The 16,949-nt window shown below is 44.2% G+C and overlaps 1 protein-coding gene across 12 annotated transcripts in view; it reads left to right on the top strand.

The window, feature by feature from the left end:
* LOC115093936 (arf-GAP with GTPase, ANK repeat and PH domain-containing protein 1) overlaps positions 1-16,949 on the top strand; it is a 1,595,449-nt gene that overhangs the window by 423,756 nt on the left and 1,154,744 nt on the right. For all 12 annotated transcript variants that reach the window (XM_029606403.1, XM_029606396.1, XM_029606397.1 and 9 more), the window contains 2 exons: positions 348-406; positions 15,628-15,715. Coding sequence is in view for 8 of the 12 variants with exons in the window: in XM_029606396.1 (XP_029462256.1) it covers positions 348-406; positions 15,628-15,715 (147 nt within the window). In the remaining 4 variants the exon portion in view is untranslated. The remainder of the gene's footprint in view (positions 1-347; positions 407-15,627; positions 15,716-16,949) is intronic.

Raw genomic sequence — 16,949 nt, forward strand, 5'->3', positions numbered from 1 at the left:
AATCTTAAATGTGCTGCTTGCAAACTTCATGGAATGCCCCCTAGTCCTTCTATTATTCAAAAGTGTAAATAACCGATTCACATCTACTCGTTCAAGACCTTTCATGATCTTAAAGACCTCTATCATATCCCCCCTCAGCCGTCTCTTCTCCAAGCTGAATATTATTAAGTTTTCACTAATGATGCATTTAACCTTACCTATTTTTACTTACCTTATCTACCTAGGCATTTGGCATAACTCACTTCTTGAGTGACAAGCTTGTTAGATTCTAAAATATAAATGAGAATATTTAGTTCGTAACTAGTAATCTACATTTGTGTAACTTAATTTTTTCTTGTGTTTTGCAGATGCATTTGTAAATAGCCAGGAATGGACGCTAAGTCGGTCAGTGCCAGAGCTCAAAGTGGTGAGTAATTACATTTAGAGTTTTTATGTAATGTGTATTGCAATAATATCAGAGCAAGGTGTTCATTCTGGATATCATCTCAGTACTTCAACTGTAGAACTTGTTGCTTCCATTGGTATTGTATTCTATTTTGTCTTGAAATTTTGCAATAGATTCCCTCTGTCTTGCAGGACTTCCTGTTTAGTCTGAGCACACAACTATGAATGCTGGAAAGAAGAGTTTCCTGGTTAGCAAATTACTTAACATCCTCCTTGTTCATATATGTATTTTAAAGATTGGTGCCACTGAGTGATGCAAGGTAACCCTTGTGATCTGGTATTCTGTGTTCACATGTATATAGAAACAGACATGACTGCAGAAAAGGACCAAACGGTCCATCCAGTTTGCCCAGCAAGCTTGTGGTAGCATCAAAAGTATCAGGCTTATTGGTTAAGGGTAGTAACAGCCACATCAGCAAGTTATCCCTATACTTAATTGTTTTCCCTGACCTTAAAATTTAGTGACCTAGTTGGTTGCTGTCTGAGTCTGATTCCCCCCCCCCCCACACACACAAACACTTCCCCTCCCCCCCATGGTTAAAGTGAAGAGTAATATTGGAGCAGAGAACAATACTGGAGTTGCATCAACAGCATGAAGGCCTATTGATTAAGGGTAGCAACCGCCACACAGCAAGTTACCCCCCCTGCACTTCCCTCTTCATTTCCATTCTTTAATCCCTAGGGATCCACAGTGTTTATCCCATGCCCCTTTGAAATCTTTCTCTGTTTTTGTCTTCACCACCTCTTCCAGAAGGGCATTCCAGGCATCCACCACCCTCTCCGTGAAGACATATTTCCTGATGTTGGTTCTGAGTCTTCCTCTCTGGAGTTTCATTTTGTGACCTCTAGTTATACTAATTTCTTTCCAACGGAGAAGATTTGTTGATTGTGCATCATTAAGATCTTTCAGGTATCTGAAGGTCTGTATCATATCTCCCCTGCACCTCCTCTCCTCCAGGGTATACATATTCAGGTCCTTCAAGCTCTCCTCGTAAGTCATTTGATGGAGAAGCGCCCCCACCCCCCCCAAACCATATTTGTCACCCTTCTCTCTACAGCCTCCATCCTGTCTCTGTCCCTTATGAGATATGGTCTCCAGGACTGAGCACAATACTCTAGGTGAGGCCTTACCAAGGACTTGTACAAGGGCATTATCACCTTTTTCTTACTGGTTATTCCTTTCTCTATGGAGCCCAGCATTCTTCTGGCTTTAGCTATCGCCTTGTCACAATGTTTTGCCATCTTCAGATCACTAGACACTATCACCCCAAGATCCCTCTCTTGCTCTGTGCACAACAGCCCTTCAGCCCCCCATTACATATATCTCTCTTGGATTACCACATCAAAAAGTAGGGACAGCAGATAGATTGACAGAAGGTATCTTAGAAGGGTGCTAAAGAAACAGGGGAATTAAAGAATCGTGATAAAGAGGTTCTAATAAAAGCAAAAGTAGCCCATGTCCCTATATGTAAAAAACAGATTGAGTTAAGATTCCAAATTATCCCTGTAATAAAGTCTGTACAAATAAAAAAAAAAAATCATACGCAGACAAGGGCAGATTTGGAAAATCCCAACATTTATGCCAATTTTAACCACATGTTTTGAATATTGACCTCTTTGAGTTTAATTAGGTTCTGCTGAGTTTATCTACTAAAAAGGTTGAGGGCTTCTTACTAATTTGTGTGTAACTAACTTAATTTTATTGCTATCAGACTGTGATGAGGTGAACCCGGATATATACAAAAGGTGGCCACCGAGAGCTATGGATGGTGCTCTGCAGGAAGAAAGGGTACAGTTGCTGAGGGAGAAAGTGAGAGAAGAAAGCACATGTTTCTGGGTATTGTATTCCCAGAGGGGTGAGGCAGGAATTCAGAGGTATGATTGCTTTCTCTGCATTCAGGCAGGCCAATCCCCACCAGTAAGAAGCTGATGTCAAGGATATATAGGCCTGCCCCGACATCAGCCCGCCATATCCTCCATCTCCAGCAGATGGTGGACATGCATTTCCCTACTGGAGTTTGCCTGTTTTAAAAAAAAGAGGAAAAATGAAATGGAAATATTTTAGTGAGGCTACTTCCCACCAGGTCCTTCTACTTGGCGTTCGGTGTCTCCCGCTCAGGTTTCTGGGGAGTTTTGTGAGATATGGAGGTAGTTCAGGTACAACAGGTTGAGCAACCTTTTGGCTAGGCCCAGCTCTTCCTTCTAGGGCTGTGTGGTAGGCCGCAGTGGTTCTTTTGTGTGTTTTTTGTATGTGTCGACAGCGCGTGCCTTCTTGTATGCCTACATTTGTGTCTCCTGTTGGGTCAAGAGTGTCGCTGAGCGCATTTTGCACGTGTACCTACTCGTTTTCTGTGCGCGTATTTCAGCACGTTTTGTGCGTTTTCCTAATTGCATAACTGTGCACATACCAGTCTGTGCATTTTCTGTGCGAGTATTTCAGTGCAATTTGTGCGCTTTGCCAAGCGCATAAATGTGTGTGTAATTAAGTGCATACCTGACCGCTGAGTGTGTATTGAGCGCAAAATTACAATCCAGTGGGAGCACTGAGAGGAGAGGATCAACTTGCTGGTGGCTGAAAGGAATCAGTACGTTTTTGCTTGGGAAATTTTTTTTTTAAAAGTATTGGGGCGAAGTTAACTATTGGGGAATATTATTTACTGTGTTTGTGAGTTTGTGCTTTTAATAGTCAGTAAGTCAGCGAATAAACAGAAGTTAGACTGTTTGTATTTCCTAACCCTCCCACCCCTCACCCTAATTTATAGGCAGGTGCCACTTTCACACTTAAAAAAAACCAAAACAGCCTGTTAACTTCACTTCACGAATTCCCCACACCTTATTGAGAGTTTGATCATTCCCCTGTAGGCTATAACTAGACATATAGTGTATTCACTAATCCATTTAAAGGATGCTAATTAGACACATTCCTACTCCCATAGCAACCTAAAACTTAACTAGGAACTGAACAAATTTGAGATGAAGACAGCAGTCCAGCAGCAAGAGGGGGGGCTTCCCAGTCTTTTGCATCGAGTGTCACATGTATGATTTTTTACCCGCAGGTGAGAAATTGTACATATGCATGCGATGCAGAGAGCTCCTGTCTCTCAGAGAACGAGTCTGATCTCTGGAGGCTAGAGTGGCAGACCTTGAGGAGCTAAGGCAGACAGAGAGGTATATAGATGAGACCTTCAGGGACATAGTAGCCAAGTCCCAACTTCAGGCTGGCAACCCTGGTGCTGCCTTGGAGGAAGAAGGTCTCATGATCGGAGAGCATCAACCTGGTACAGCAGGAAAGGATCCTGTATATATCCGAAACAGCCTGTGAGGGAATCAGTTGGATCATTAGATGATCGAGGGGGTTAAAGGGGCACGTAGAGAAGATAAAGCCATCGTGGAAAGATTAAACAATTTCTTTGCTTCGGTGTTTACTGAAGAGGATGTTGGGGGAGATACCCGTACCGGAGAAGGTTTTCATGGGTAATGATTCAGACGGACTAAACAAAATCACGGTGAACCTAGAAGATGTGGTAGGCAGGATTGATAAACTGAAGAGTAGTAAATTACCTGGACCGGATGGTATATACCCCAGGGTTCTGAAGGAACTCAAAAATTGAAATTTCAGATCCAATAGTAAAAATTTGTAACCTATCATTAAAATCATCCATTGTACCTGAAGACTGGATGGTGGCTAATGTAACCCCAATACTTAAAAAGGGCTCCACGGGTGATCCGACAAACTACAGACCAGTTAGCCTGACTTCACTGCCAGGAAAAATAGTGGAATGTGTTCTAAATATCAAAATCACATCACATATAGAAAGACATGGTTTAATGGAACAAAGTCAGCATGGCTTTATCCAAGGCAAGTCTTGCCCCACAAATCTGCTTCACTTTTTTGAAGTAGTTAATAAACATGTAGATAAAGGTGAACCAGTAGATGTAGTGTATTTGGATTTTCAGAATGCGTTTGACAAAGTTCCTCATGAGAGTCTTCTAGGAAAAGTAAAAAGTCATGGGATAGGTGGCGATGTCCTTTCGGGGATTACATAAGAACAAAAGAAATTGCCATGCTGGGTCAGACCAAGGGTCTATCAAGCCCAGCATCCTGTTTCCAACAGAGGCCAAAGCAGGCCACAAGAACATTGGCAATTACCCAAACTCTAAGAAGATCCCATGCTACTGATGCATTTAATAGCAGTGGCTATTCCCTAAGTAAACTTGATTCATAGCCGTTAATGGACTTCTCCAGTAACTTATCTAAACCTTTTTTGCACCCAACTACACTAACTGCACTAACCACATCCTCTGGCAACAAATTCCAGAGCTTTATTGTGCGTTGAGTGAAAAAGAATTTTCTCCGATTAGTCTTAAATGTGCTACTTGCTAACTTCATGGAATGCCCCCTAGTCCTTCTATTATTCGAAAGTGTAAATAACCAAGTCGCATCTACTCGTTTAAGACCTCTCATAATCTTAAAGGCCTCTATCATATCCCCCCTCAGCCATCTATTCTCCAAGCTGAACAGACCTAACCTCTTCAGCCTTTCCTCATAGGGGAGCTGTTCCATCCCCTTTATCATTTTGGTTGCCCTTCTCTGTACCTTCTGCATCGCAACTATATCTTTTTTGAGATACGGTGACCAGAATTTTGCACAGTATTCAAGGTGCGGTCTCACCATGGAGAGATATAGAGGCATTATGACATTTTCCGTTCTATTAACCATTCCCTAAAGGCTAGAGGATGGAAATAAAGAGTACATGAGGGTAACTGGGGGTAACTTGCTGGTGTGGCAGTTGCTATCCTTAACAAATAAGCCTTAATACTGTTAATGCAACTCCATCATTGCTCTCTGTTTCAGTGACGGTGGGAACAGAGGAATTGGATTCAGACAGCAATAAATGAGGGCCCCGACATTTACGGTTTGGGAACAAATAAACATGGGGGTAACTTGCTGGTGTGACTTTTACTACCCTTAATCACTAAGCCTGATACTTTTGATGCAGATCCAACATGCTCTCTGCTTCCACGGCAAGGGTCAAGGGAAATTGGTTTCAAACAGCATCTGAGATCCCTGACTTTTAGGGTCTGGGAAACTGATAAGCATGAAGTTAACCTGCACAGTGCAGCAGATACTGGCATATGCTTGCTGGGCAGACTGGGTGGATCGTTTGGTTCTTTTCTGCCATCATTTCTTTGTTTCAATGTTTCTATGATTAGCCTGTTGTCCAGATAAGATGCACCATTATGCCCTCCTTGTGAAGAACCACTACTACCACGACCATGACCTTGGTAAGGTCCTTGTAGTGGTTGCCAAACCAAAGGGGAGAGCCTGAAACTGAAAACATTCCCCCAGAATGCAGAACTGGAGGAGATTCTGATAGAAGGCTCTAATGGGGAATGTGAAAATAGATATCTGCCAAATCCCTTTCCTTACTGCTGAAATGACAGAATGGAGTGTCTTCATCCAAAAGTGGGACACATATAGGTAATTGTTTACCCCTTTTAGGTCTAATACCAAACGGAATGATCCTTCTTTCTTTGGTACCACAAAATAAATTGAATCCATCTCTAGCCTTCGTTGCTGAGGTGGAACCGATACTATGGTGTGTAGATCCTGAAGCTTTCGCAGGATGATTTTCATAGCTTCCCACTTGAATTGAGATGTGCAGTGAGATATCTTAAAGGCATTTGGAACTGGCATCATGCATTCTGATGTGCACTCCTTTCACATGTTTTCCAGGACCCACTGGTCATTAGTAATCTGAGTCCACTCTGAGTAGTACCTCAAGAGGCAGCTGCCCATGGGTACTACTAGCCAAGAGATGCTTTGAATATCATTGGGAAAGAGACCTACCTCCTACTGCCACAGAGGGTTTGATCCAACTCTTCTGGCACCTCAAAAGTGGTATTTTATTTTGCTCTGCCTGCTGGGTGGGAAGACCCTGCACCTACATGATTCCCACAGTCTCTGGCATCTGAGGCCCCGGGCAGGGTCCTGTCCTCTGGAAGTTTTTAGGATCTGGTTTTTTTTTCCCCCCCAAATTCCTTAACTAACTTATCAAGCTTCTCCTCAAACAGTAATCTCCCCCTTTAAAAGGAACCTGCTGAGGTATGTCTTGGATGCTGAGTCTGCCACCCAGTTTTGCAGCCAGAGAAGCCTCCTGGCTGCCAACTCTGAGGCTACTTCCTGGGGGACATTCTAAGTCATAGACAGTGTTGGCCAAAAATGCCACCCCAGATTCCACATGTGCTGCTCGGTACTCTCTGGGAGCTGCTGGATCCAGCATAAAAATGCTTGGGCCACTTTTCCTCCACAAATGGAGATCTAGATCATCAAGGCATTTGTGGAGATCACCTGCTTTAAGATGGCTTTTATTTTCCTGTCTTGTGGGTCTTTCAACACCATTCTACCTTCTACTAGATTAGTTGTCTTGCGGATTACAGCTGACACTAGGGTGTCTACTCTGGCAATCCTTAGTAAATTATTCTTGTCTTCTATCAGTAAGGGGGTATTATTTAGACACAACACTACCCTTTTAGTTCACCTTGAGATGAGTCTCATTCTGAAAGCACAATCTGCTTCAGGTCTTTATGTAATGGGAATTTCTTTGATACCTTATACCCTGAAGGATGGGATCCCTATCTGACAGGTCTTCTGCCTTTGAGTCTGATAGCTTAAGGGCACTCAGGATGTTAGTAATAAGGGTGAAAGCTCTTCCTTGCAGAAAAGTCCATCTACAGATGACTCTTGATCACCAGAGGAACATTCCTCCTGACCAGGGGGCGTCCGTGGATTCCTGGGTGAGCACTAGGAGAGATGAGTTTGAGGATCTCAGGCTGACTTTGGGTGTAGTCCCTTCTGCTCTGATAAATGACCCCACTCCAGAGCTGTGGGATGATGAACTGCCCCTGGCTTCTACATAGTACAGAAAGCCTGGTTCATGAGTAGCACAAACTCCAGGGAACCCCCCCCCCCAGCTGAGGTTGCATCACCTTTGGATGGGGATTTCCAACTCTGAGCTGGTTCCTATGGCATCTGAGGCATCTTTATTGTATCGGCCTGAGGCAATGGATGGTAAAGTGACTTACCCAAGGTCACAAGGAGCGACAGCAGGACTCCTGGTTTGTAGCCCACTGCTCTAACCACTAGGCTACTCCTCCACTCTTGTAAAATGTAAAAAAAGAAATTGGGGGGGGGGGGGTTACTTCAGTAATACTGTTCTTCCTACCTGTTGGCAGTTGTATTTCCTCTTTTTGATTGATGTATTCCTTAGTTAGGGATTCCTTCATGTGTATGATTGGTTATGGTCTGATTTATCTGTCTACCATAGGAGGGTAAGTCCCAATACTGGAACTTATCTGGCTAAGATAGAAGAATAGCTAGCTCCTCCCAGATTCACCTATTGCCCATTAGATATCCAGCCGTTTACTTAGCCTTATAAGTACTTATCTGGCTAAGTGGCGGCCTGGCTTATTTATAGGTATCCCAGAAGAGGTTGTGTGAGCCCTATACTATGGCAGTTACATTGGTTGTGTATTGAGAAGCACAGTCAGTTTAAGACCCTAATTTTAATGTTTAAAGCATTACATGGGGGGGAGGGGGCGTGGCGGGAGAGCAAGATATCTGCAGTACAGCATTAGGAGTTATGTCCTTAAGCGCAATTTGCACACTGAAAATGAGGCGTTATACCAGGTTTCCATCAAGGCAGGAGATTTGCATAATGGTTCATAGGAGGAGCTTATTTTATTTAAGTCTTTGGATTTATTGATGATTTCTGATAAGATTTGTAGAATTGGCATTGACTGCTGTACTTATGATATTTTTGTTTTTATTTGTTTTAATTATATTGTACACCAATTTGACCAGACTTAATCTGTTTAGCGCTATCAAAAAAACAGAGAAATAAAATAAGTGGCAACAGATGAATGTAGCTGAATATTCAGCAGCTACCACTTAGTCAGATAAGTTATTACTCATCTGGCTAAGTAACGCTGAATATCGGCCTCTTTATTCATAGACATTGGATATTCTAGTTTTTTTTCTATGCATGGCCTCAAAGTGGATTTAGTAAACAAATTTTAACTCCTTTATTGTATGTTGGTTGAAGGTCATTAATCACAATTGAATCAACTTTTACAATGCAAAGCACTGAGAATTCAGGAGTGTTTAAGTTATAGTCCTTACTTGACTGTTCAGGTAAATAGGTCACAAAAGATTGTCTCTTCCGCGGTACCCCCCCCAGCTCCTCTTGCAATTGCCCAAGTGCCAGGTTTTCCTTTAAAATAATAACACAGCACTAGGGGTAACTAGCCTTGGTTATAATTAGGGCTTCTCTTTTTAGGTTTTAATCAATAAACATTGATAAAACATTCTGATACAAAGTAAAAATAAAAGACGTGTATTGGATAAACATTGGAAATACACCTCTTTCCCTTGTACTCTCTCTCCTACATTGCCAGCCTGGGATTCTACATTCTTTTTGTGCTTATGACTCCTAAGCTCAACAAGTTTTCAGTAGTTGAGTTTCTATTCTCCCCTTTGATGCACAGCTGTTTCTAACAATGAACATTACAAAGGAGTTGGTGATAAGAGAGTAAAATAATCAATGGTGGGAAGTTTGATATTGACAGGTCAAAGATGAGGAGAAAGTTGAGAAAAGGCTTGTAGGGGATGGAGTAGTGGGGCAGCGATTGGATGGGGGAAGAGGTCTGGGGATGGGGGACATGTGCTTGCGGCTGGGATAATATAAGTATTGTTTTGTTATGGCAGTATATTTATGTATTTGATTCATTTGGAAAAGGTACCCAGCAGTAGCACTTGCATTAGAAAAATACCAATAAGCACTGATTTTTGTTCCCTCAGAGAACCTCTATTTGGAAAATAAACTCCTAAATTTACAATTTAAAAATAGAAGCCCTATTTCTAATAGAGTGAAGTTTTGTAGCATATGTCTAGCTTTGATTATAGCCACAAAATGGGGCAATTTCCTGTAGCCTGTATTATTGCAGTGTACTCGGATACTTTTGTACCCACAGACCTTGTAGCCATTTTTCAAAGGGAAGCAACAAAGAAAGTTTTCCTTTGAATAAGTACATGCATCCTTTTTATGTATGGCAGGCAGAACAGGGTAAAACAATGGTGCATACATTTGAAAATTCATATGAATATTCATTTTTTACTTCACTGACTTAAACACAGCCATAGGTCTGCCTCTTTATAATCTGGCTAAAAATACGTATATTTTGAAAGCTCTTATGTACTATTAAGCACTCTGAGATCTACAGTTTTCAATTAGGGCAATCTAGCCTGCTAACTACTAGGGATGTGCATTCATATAATCAGAATTTGAAAAATGAAACAAATAGGGCCAGTTTGTTTCTTTCATGGGGCCCCAAAATGAATTGAGGGGACCCTGAATTAAACAAATCTTAGTTCTTTCCTTGGTTAAAAAAAATCATCTCCCGTTGGGCCTAGGCCTGAGGCTCAAAGCAGGGGCTGTGGCCTAGGCCTAAGTATGATGTCGGGGCCTCTGTACAGGGCATGGTTCAATACAGGGGCTGCAGCCTATGCCCAAGCACAATGCTGGGGTCTCAACAGAGACTTCAGCAAAGGCCTAGGCCTCCTGAAAAATGTTGCCAGGGTCAGGAAATTTCCACACTTCCCCTTACCTGATCTATTGAGGATTTGATGCCGAAGTTAGGCTCAGGTCCCAATGCCTGGATCTGGCCCTAAACCAAGGCCCAGGACCATGCCCAATGCTGGAAGCCAGTTCCCAAAGTCTGGGCCTTGATTTAACATCTGGGCCTTAGTACTGATGCCGGGGCCTGGCCTGGAGGCAGGTCCTGAGACCTGGGCCTCAGCCCAAGCCGGGGCTTCGCCCTCAGGTTGGGTCCCACTGGCTGGGTCTTGGCCTAGGCTAGGGCCTGGGCCTGGGCCCGGGCCCGTTGCCAAGGCCTGGTCCTGAGGATGGGCCCCAACACCTAGGCCTCGGCCTAGACCAGAGCCAAGATCCAGGCCCAATGCTGGGGTGTAGTCCAGAGACCGGACTACACCCCAGGTTCAGGCCTATAGCTCGTAGGAGTCTTCATTCTTATTTGTTTATCCATCTTTCTTCAAATGACACTATCTGCTGGGGATGCACCAGAGAAAATTAATTCTGCATCCTCTTCAGCGGAGGGCACCATTTTGCTGTATAGTACTGCAATTCAGTCTGTACTGTAAAATGGCACCCTCTGCTGAGGAAGATGCACCGGTATTAATTTACTCTAGCACATCCCTACCAGACGGACATTTCCCCAGGCATCAGGCCTGGGCCTGGGTCTGGGATCTGTCCTAGGCCAAGGCTCAGGTATCAGGACCCCAGCTATCAGGTGGGAGTCTGGGTTCTAGCGTAGGTCAAGACCCAGGTGAAGGACTGTGCCTCGGCCTAGGCCTCAGCTGACATTTGTTCTTAGGATAGCATCGGTGCCTGGCGGAGCACCGAGGCCTCCATCTACCGAAACTGTGATTGTCACTGGTTCCTCCATGGAGGAAGCTCCACCTAGGCCTGCCGCCCTCATCCAAATTTATTGGTGCGTGCACCTCTGGACGCAGGCCAAGCACCTAGGGACCCATCCCCTGTTGCTTAACAGCGAGGATGAGGGCCCCTATGACCTCTGATGGGATGATGCTTCGGAGACCTCTTCTGAGGGACTTCCATCAGTCCCTTCTCCGGAGGAGCTAAGGAAGTCTCCAGTTGAGGACTTGACCTTCACAGGGTTTATGAGGGTGATGGCGGACGCCATCCCATTTCAGTTATTAAGAGGATGCCAGGCACAAAATGCTTGAGATCCTCCAGTTTGTGGAGCCTCCTAAGAAGATTGTGGTGGTCCTGTGCATGAGATCCTTAAGGAGCTGTGCTGACAATATAGGAACACTCTCCTACAGTGCCTCCCATTAATAAGAAGGTGAACGGAAGGGGGGGGGGGGGGTGTCCTACCTTGTTGAGAAGGCTGTCAGATTCAGTAAGCATCACCTGACCTATCAGTCGGTGGTGGTTTAATCTGCCCTTAAGAAGGCCAAGCACTCTGACTCATTCCTTGGCTCCCCCAGGGAAGGACCATAGAGCAATGGATGCTCTTGAGAGGAAGGTGTTTTAAGGCACCATGCTCATAGCCCGCATCACTGCCTACCAACTATGAGCCAGTACTCGTGGGAAATCTGGAAGCAGGTACGGGAGATGGCCAAGCAGCAAGACACCCTCATGTTGCTGGTGCATAAGGGCCTGGAGTGTGGAAAATGCAAGGTCCTAGAGACCTACAATCTTTTTGAAATGGCATTGAGAGACTATGCAGCGGGAATCTGTGCCTGCAGAATGGATGGCTGCGGGCCTTGGCTCTCCAATCAGAGGAACAGGAAGGACTCGCTGACGTGCCATGTCCTGGAGAAAATCTCTTCGGAAACATGGCCCAGCTTGGAGACCACCATGAAACCCTCCAACAACAACTCTGTCAGCACTCCGAATCCATCCTCCTCTAGGAGGCCGGCAAGACAGGGGCCAAAGAATTATTTTTTTCATCAAAGGAAGTAGTATCCTCTGCCCCCTTGCTCTTGTGAACATCATCAGGGCTCCTGTGGCTTTCCCAGGCAGCAAAGAGCCCCAAGCCCCAGCCAGTGCCTTGCTCAACTCCAGGGATGGGGTTTTGACTTGGTCTTAGGGGAGCGTAGGTCAATCTTCCATACCCGGGATGCTGGGTCCTCCAGTCGGGGGCAGGCTGTGGTTCTTTGCAAACCAGTGGCCCAGTATAACCTCAGACCAGTGGGTTCTTTCCATCGTCTGTCAAGGGTACCAATTGAATCTATTAGGTGTCCCATCAAATTGTCCTCTGTGCCCCTTTTGGGGGCCAGTATCGCATCAGGAGGTACTACTAGCGAAGCTCTCCTCCCTCTTAATGGCCTGGGTGGTTGAGCCCATACCACCAGGACAATGAGGGCGGATATTCTACTTCAGGAACTTCCTGATTCCAAAGAGGAGGATTCCATCCCATCCTAGACCTAAAAGTCTTGAATAGGTTTCTAAAAAAAAAAAAAAAAAGTAAAGATCAAGATGCTTTCCATGGACCCCTTGATCTCCCTTTCACAAAAAGGGGACTGCTATGCTCCCTCGATCTAAAGGTCGCATTCGCTCATATCGAGATCGTCCCCGGTCACAGGAAGTATCTCTGATTCGTGGTGGGAAAACAGCACTTCAGTACCAGGTGTTGCCATTCAGGCTAGCGTCAGCCCCCTGAGTCTTCACAAAATTCCTAGCTATGGTAGCAGTGCATCTTCGCTGGCTGAGAGTGCATGTTTTCCCTTACCTGGTCCATGTGCTTGACCATCCAGATGGTGGGGGTCACTAGGGTTTGTTCTCAACTACTCAAAGTCTCATCTCAGCCCATCACTTCAATTGGGCTTCATAGGAGCCCTGCTAGGCACGGTTCAGGCCAAAGTCTTCCTGCCTCATCAAAGGCCAGTCATTTTGTTGACCATCGTGGCAGAAATTCAGGGTTCTGGCACATATTGAGGATATTGGGCTATATGGCTGCAACCATGTCATTCCCCTGGTACGTCTACACATGCGCAGAGCCCAATGAACCCTGAATTTGCAGTGGTGCCAGGCCACTCAGAGCCTCCATGATTGCATCCGAGTCACCCCATCTCTCTGGGACTCATTGTCCTGGTGACAGGTACTTTAAAATCTGGAATAAGCAATCTCTTTTTGAAGTCCCCTACCCAAATTGTCCCTACTACAGATGCATCCAACCTGGGGTGGGAAACTCATGTAGATGGGCTCAGCAACCAGGGTTTGCTCAGGTACGCTCTTGTCAAATCAGCTTCCTGGAACTTTGGGTGATCGGGTATATGCTATGGGCTTTCAGAGATTGGCTGTCCAGCAAAGTTTTCCTGATGCAGACCAACAACCTGGTAGCCTTGTGGTATGTCAACAAGCAGGGAGGCATGGGATCATACATCCTGTGTCAAGAAGTGGTCCATATTTAGTCATGGGCCCTGTCCCTTGGGGATGGTGCTCAGGGCCATGTACCTGGCTGGGATGAAGTACATGGTAGTGAACAGGTTGAGCCCAGCCTTCAGACCCCATGAGTGATCCTGGTCCAGGGGGTAGCAAATTGGATATTCTAGCTCTGGGGAAGCCTGAATATAGATCTGTTTGCATCCTCCTGCAACAGGAATGTGCCTCTGTTCTGCTCCCTGTACAGGTCAGATGGCAAACCAGCCTTGGGTCATTAGGGCAAGGGTCTTCTGTATATGTATCCTCCAATGCCTTTGGTGGTGAAGACTGTCTTGAAGCTTCGCAAAGATAGGAAGACTATTAGCCTCGTAGTTCCTCATTGGCTGGTACAGGTCTAGTTTCCACTCCTTCGGGAGTTATCCATCTGGAGACTGATCAGTCTGGGGACTTCCCCAGATCTCATCACGCAAGATCAAGACAGGCTGTGGCATCCCAACCTCCAGGCCCTGTTTCTCAGTCTGGATGTTGAGAGGTTAATCCTGCATCCGGTTGATCTTTCAGAGGATGTGTCTCAGCTTCTGTGGTTTCTAGAAAGCCTTCTACTAGAAAGTCCTGCGGGGGACTCCCAAGGAAGTTTTCCATGTGGTGTAAGCAGAAGGCACTAGACCCGTTCTCCTACCCCACACAAAAACTGCTTGATTAACCTCTACACCTATTGGAAGCTGACTTAAAGACCAACTCTGTTAGAAATCATCTCAGTGTAAATGGTTCATATCACCAAGATGTAGATGGTATGTCCATCTCTGTAGAGCCTCCCCTAAGCCTCCAGCTTGTCTTGGGACCTTAACGTGGTGTTAGCCGAGCTCCTTTTGAGCCGCTGTGCACCTATGACCTGAAGTAGATGACCTGGAAGGTCATATTTTTGGTGGCAGTCTCCTCAGCATGTTGGGTCAGTGAGCTCCAGGCCTTAGTGATTTATCCACCTTATACTAAGTTTTATCATGACAGGGATGGTCTTGCGTAGGCACCCTAAGTTACTGCCTAAGGTGGTGATGGACTTCCATCTTAACCAATCCATCATCCTACTAACATTCTTTGCCAGGCCCCATTCGCATCAAGGTGAATGAGCAGTGCAGAGTTTGGACTGCAAGCGAACCTTAGCCTTCTATCTGGAGCGGACAGAAGCACATAGATAGTCCACCCAAATTTTTTATTTCTTTTGATAAGAATAGGTTGGGCTTTGCCATTGCCAAACAGACATTATCCAATTGGCTAGCAGATTGCATTTTCTTCTGTTATGCCCAGGTGGGATTGCATCTTGGAGGTCATGTCAAGGCTCATTCTTTCAGAGCTGTGGCAGCATTTGTGGCCCACTTGCGAGTAGTTCCCATGGAGAAGATGTGCAAGGCTGTGACGTAGAGTTCTCTCCACACATTCACATCACATTACTGTCTGGATAGGGATGGCCCACGCGACAGTAAGTTCAGCCAGTCTGTCCTTCATAACCTGTTTGAGGTGTAAAACCCAATTCTTTCTGTGTAGGGCCACCTATTTGGGTTCAGACTGTCTCCCCCTCTGTTACCAACAGCATTGGTGCTCTTGTGCCTGTTGGCACCAGGTTGGGTGTCTGGTCCCCTTTTGTGTTGGGGAGCAGCCTCAAACTAGGGATTCACCCATGTGTGAGGACTACCATCCTGCTTGTCCTCTGAGAAAGCAGAGTTGCTTACCCTGTAACAGGTAAACTCTGAGGACAGCAGGATGCTAGTCCTTGCGAAACCCACCTGCCACCCTTTGGAGTTGGGTTTCTCCTGTTTTTTGTTTTAATTATAATTCTTTGTTACAAGACTGGAGAAGGACCTTGCCTGGAGGCATGGTAAATAGGGCATGCTGGGTATGCTCAGTGTGCCTAGTCAAAATTCTAGAAACTTTGACACAAGTTTTTTGCAATGGGGCTCCATCTGATGATGTCACCCATGTGTGAGGGCTAACATCCTGCTGCCCTCGGTAAGCAACTCTGCTCTATCTGGCATTTCCCAGGTCTTACTGGTAACTGAAAATTGGCTCTTGATTACATTTATATAAAGAAAACTGCTCAAATATCCAAATTCCATCAAGCTATGCTTTTAATAAGCAAAGTAATGTTTCAGCTTCACCTTATTGATTATATTTGGTATCTTCTTTTTTGTAATTTCAGGGCATTGTGGGTAATTTAGCCAGTGGCAAGTCGGCTTTGGTACACCGGTATCTGACTGGAACCTATGTTCAGGAAGAATCACCTGAAGGTATGAGGAGGGTGAGGGAAGAGGAAGTGGATGAGTGATTTGACATTACTGGAAATATGTAGCCTGTGTTGTCTGTTTCTCTAATATACAATAGACCACACTCAATTTTATTAGTGCAGAAAGAAAAGCGTGCTTGCTGCATTCACATTTCTGTACAAAGAGATAAAAGAGATTGGTATAAAGGAGTGCTAATGTATATATCATTCCTGGATTGCATTCTGTTAAAATATTATATAAGTAATAGTTCCAGGAGTTGCAAAGACTAAGCCAACAAAATGATAAAATCTAGAAAAAAGGCAAAGTAAATAATAACAGTTAGAACTTGGTCATGCTGTACATATTAGCCTGGGGTATCAGCAAGCCATGTCATGTGCGATTAACAAACTGCCACTGGACTAATCAACCATTTATTCCAAAGGATTGTTAACACATGTTTTTAACATTTTTTTTAAGCAAATAAGATCAAAGCTACAATGTTCAACATGATGCCCAAGTTCTGATGATCAAGTTCTAAACGTTATTTTTGACTTTGCCCTTTCTCTACATCAAAATAATATATAAGCAATCATCCAGGAGATACCTCTTATAGAAGATATTTATATTGTTGTAATCTTTTCTTTATATTTCTATTTATTTTCATATATATTTTTTTAGATATTTATAGAAGCACTGAGTGCTTTGTAAAGACTCCTATTTATAATAATTTCATTGAACTCACCAGTACAATATTGTTTCATGATTTAATTCTCATCTTTTAAACCTTAAACAATAAAAATGATTGTATTGCTTTAATTTTGAATGAAGTGATGCCAGATTGCAGCTCAACTGATAATGCTCCTGGACTTTTCTTTGTTGCAGTTACTAATGTATCTATTTGATTTTATCAGATAGAGACCAAGATATTCTAGTAGCATTGTAAAGCTATATTCATTAATGGCCCAATTCAGAGAGAGACACATGCAGCTGTTCTTAAACCTTAATTGACAAATCTGAATCTGTCATAAAAAGCAGACTGAATGAAAGTTAAATATAATGGTCATTTGTATCTGTAGAGCTTTCTAGAACAAGATTTTGTAGATATACAGTAGGAATCCTATGTGCTAGCAGACCAGCTGCCATGCAGTTTCAATTCCGTTTGCCATCAGAGGAGGAGCACTTAACTGGACCTGTGCTCCAGAAGTTTTTTTTTATTGATTTATTTTTGCTATCACATTTTTTTCTTCCAATTGTTTGC

This window comes from Rhinatrema bivittatum, chromosome 6 (genome assembly GCF_901001135.1).
Source record: "Rhinatrema bivittatum chromosome 6, aRhiBiv1.1, whole genome shotgun sequence".
Classification (NCBI taxonomy): Eukaryota; Metazoa; Chordata; class Amphibia; order Gymnophiona; family Rhinatrematidae; genus Rhinatrema; species Rhinatrema bivittatum.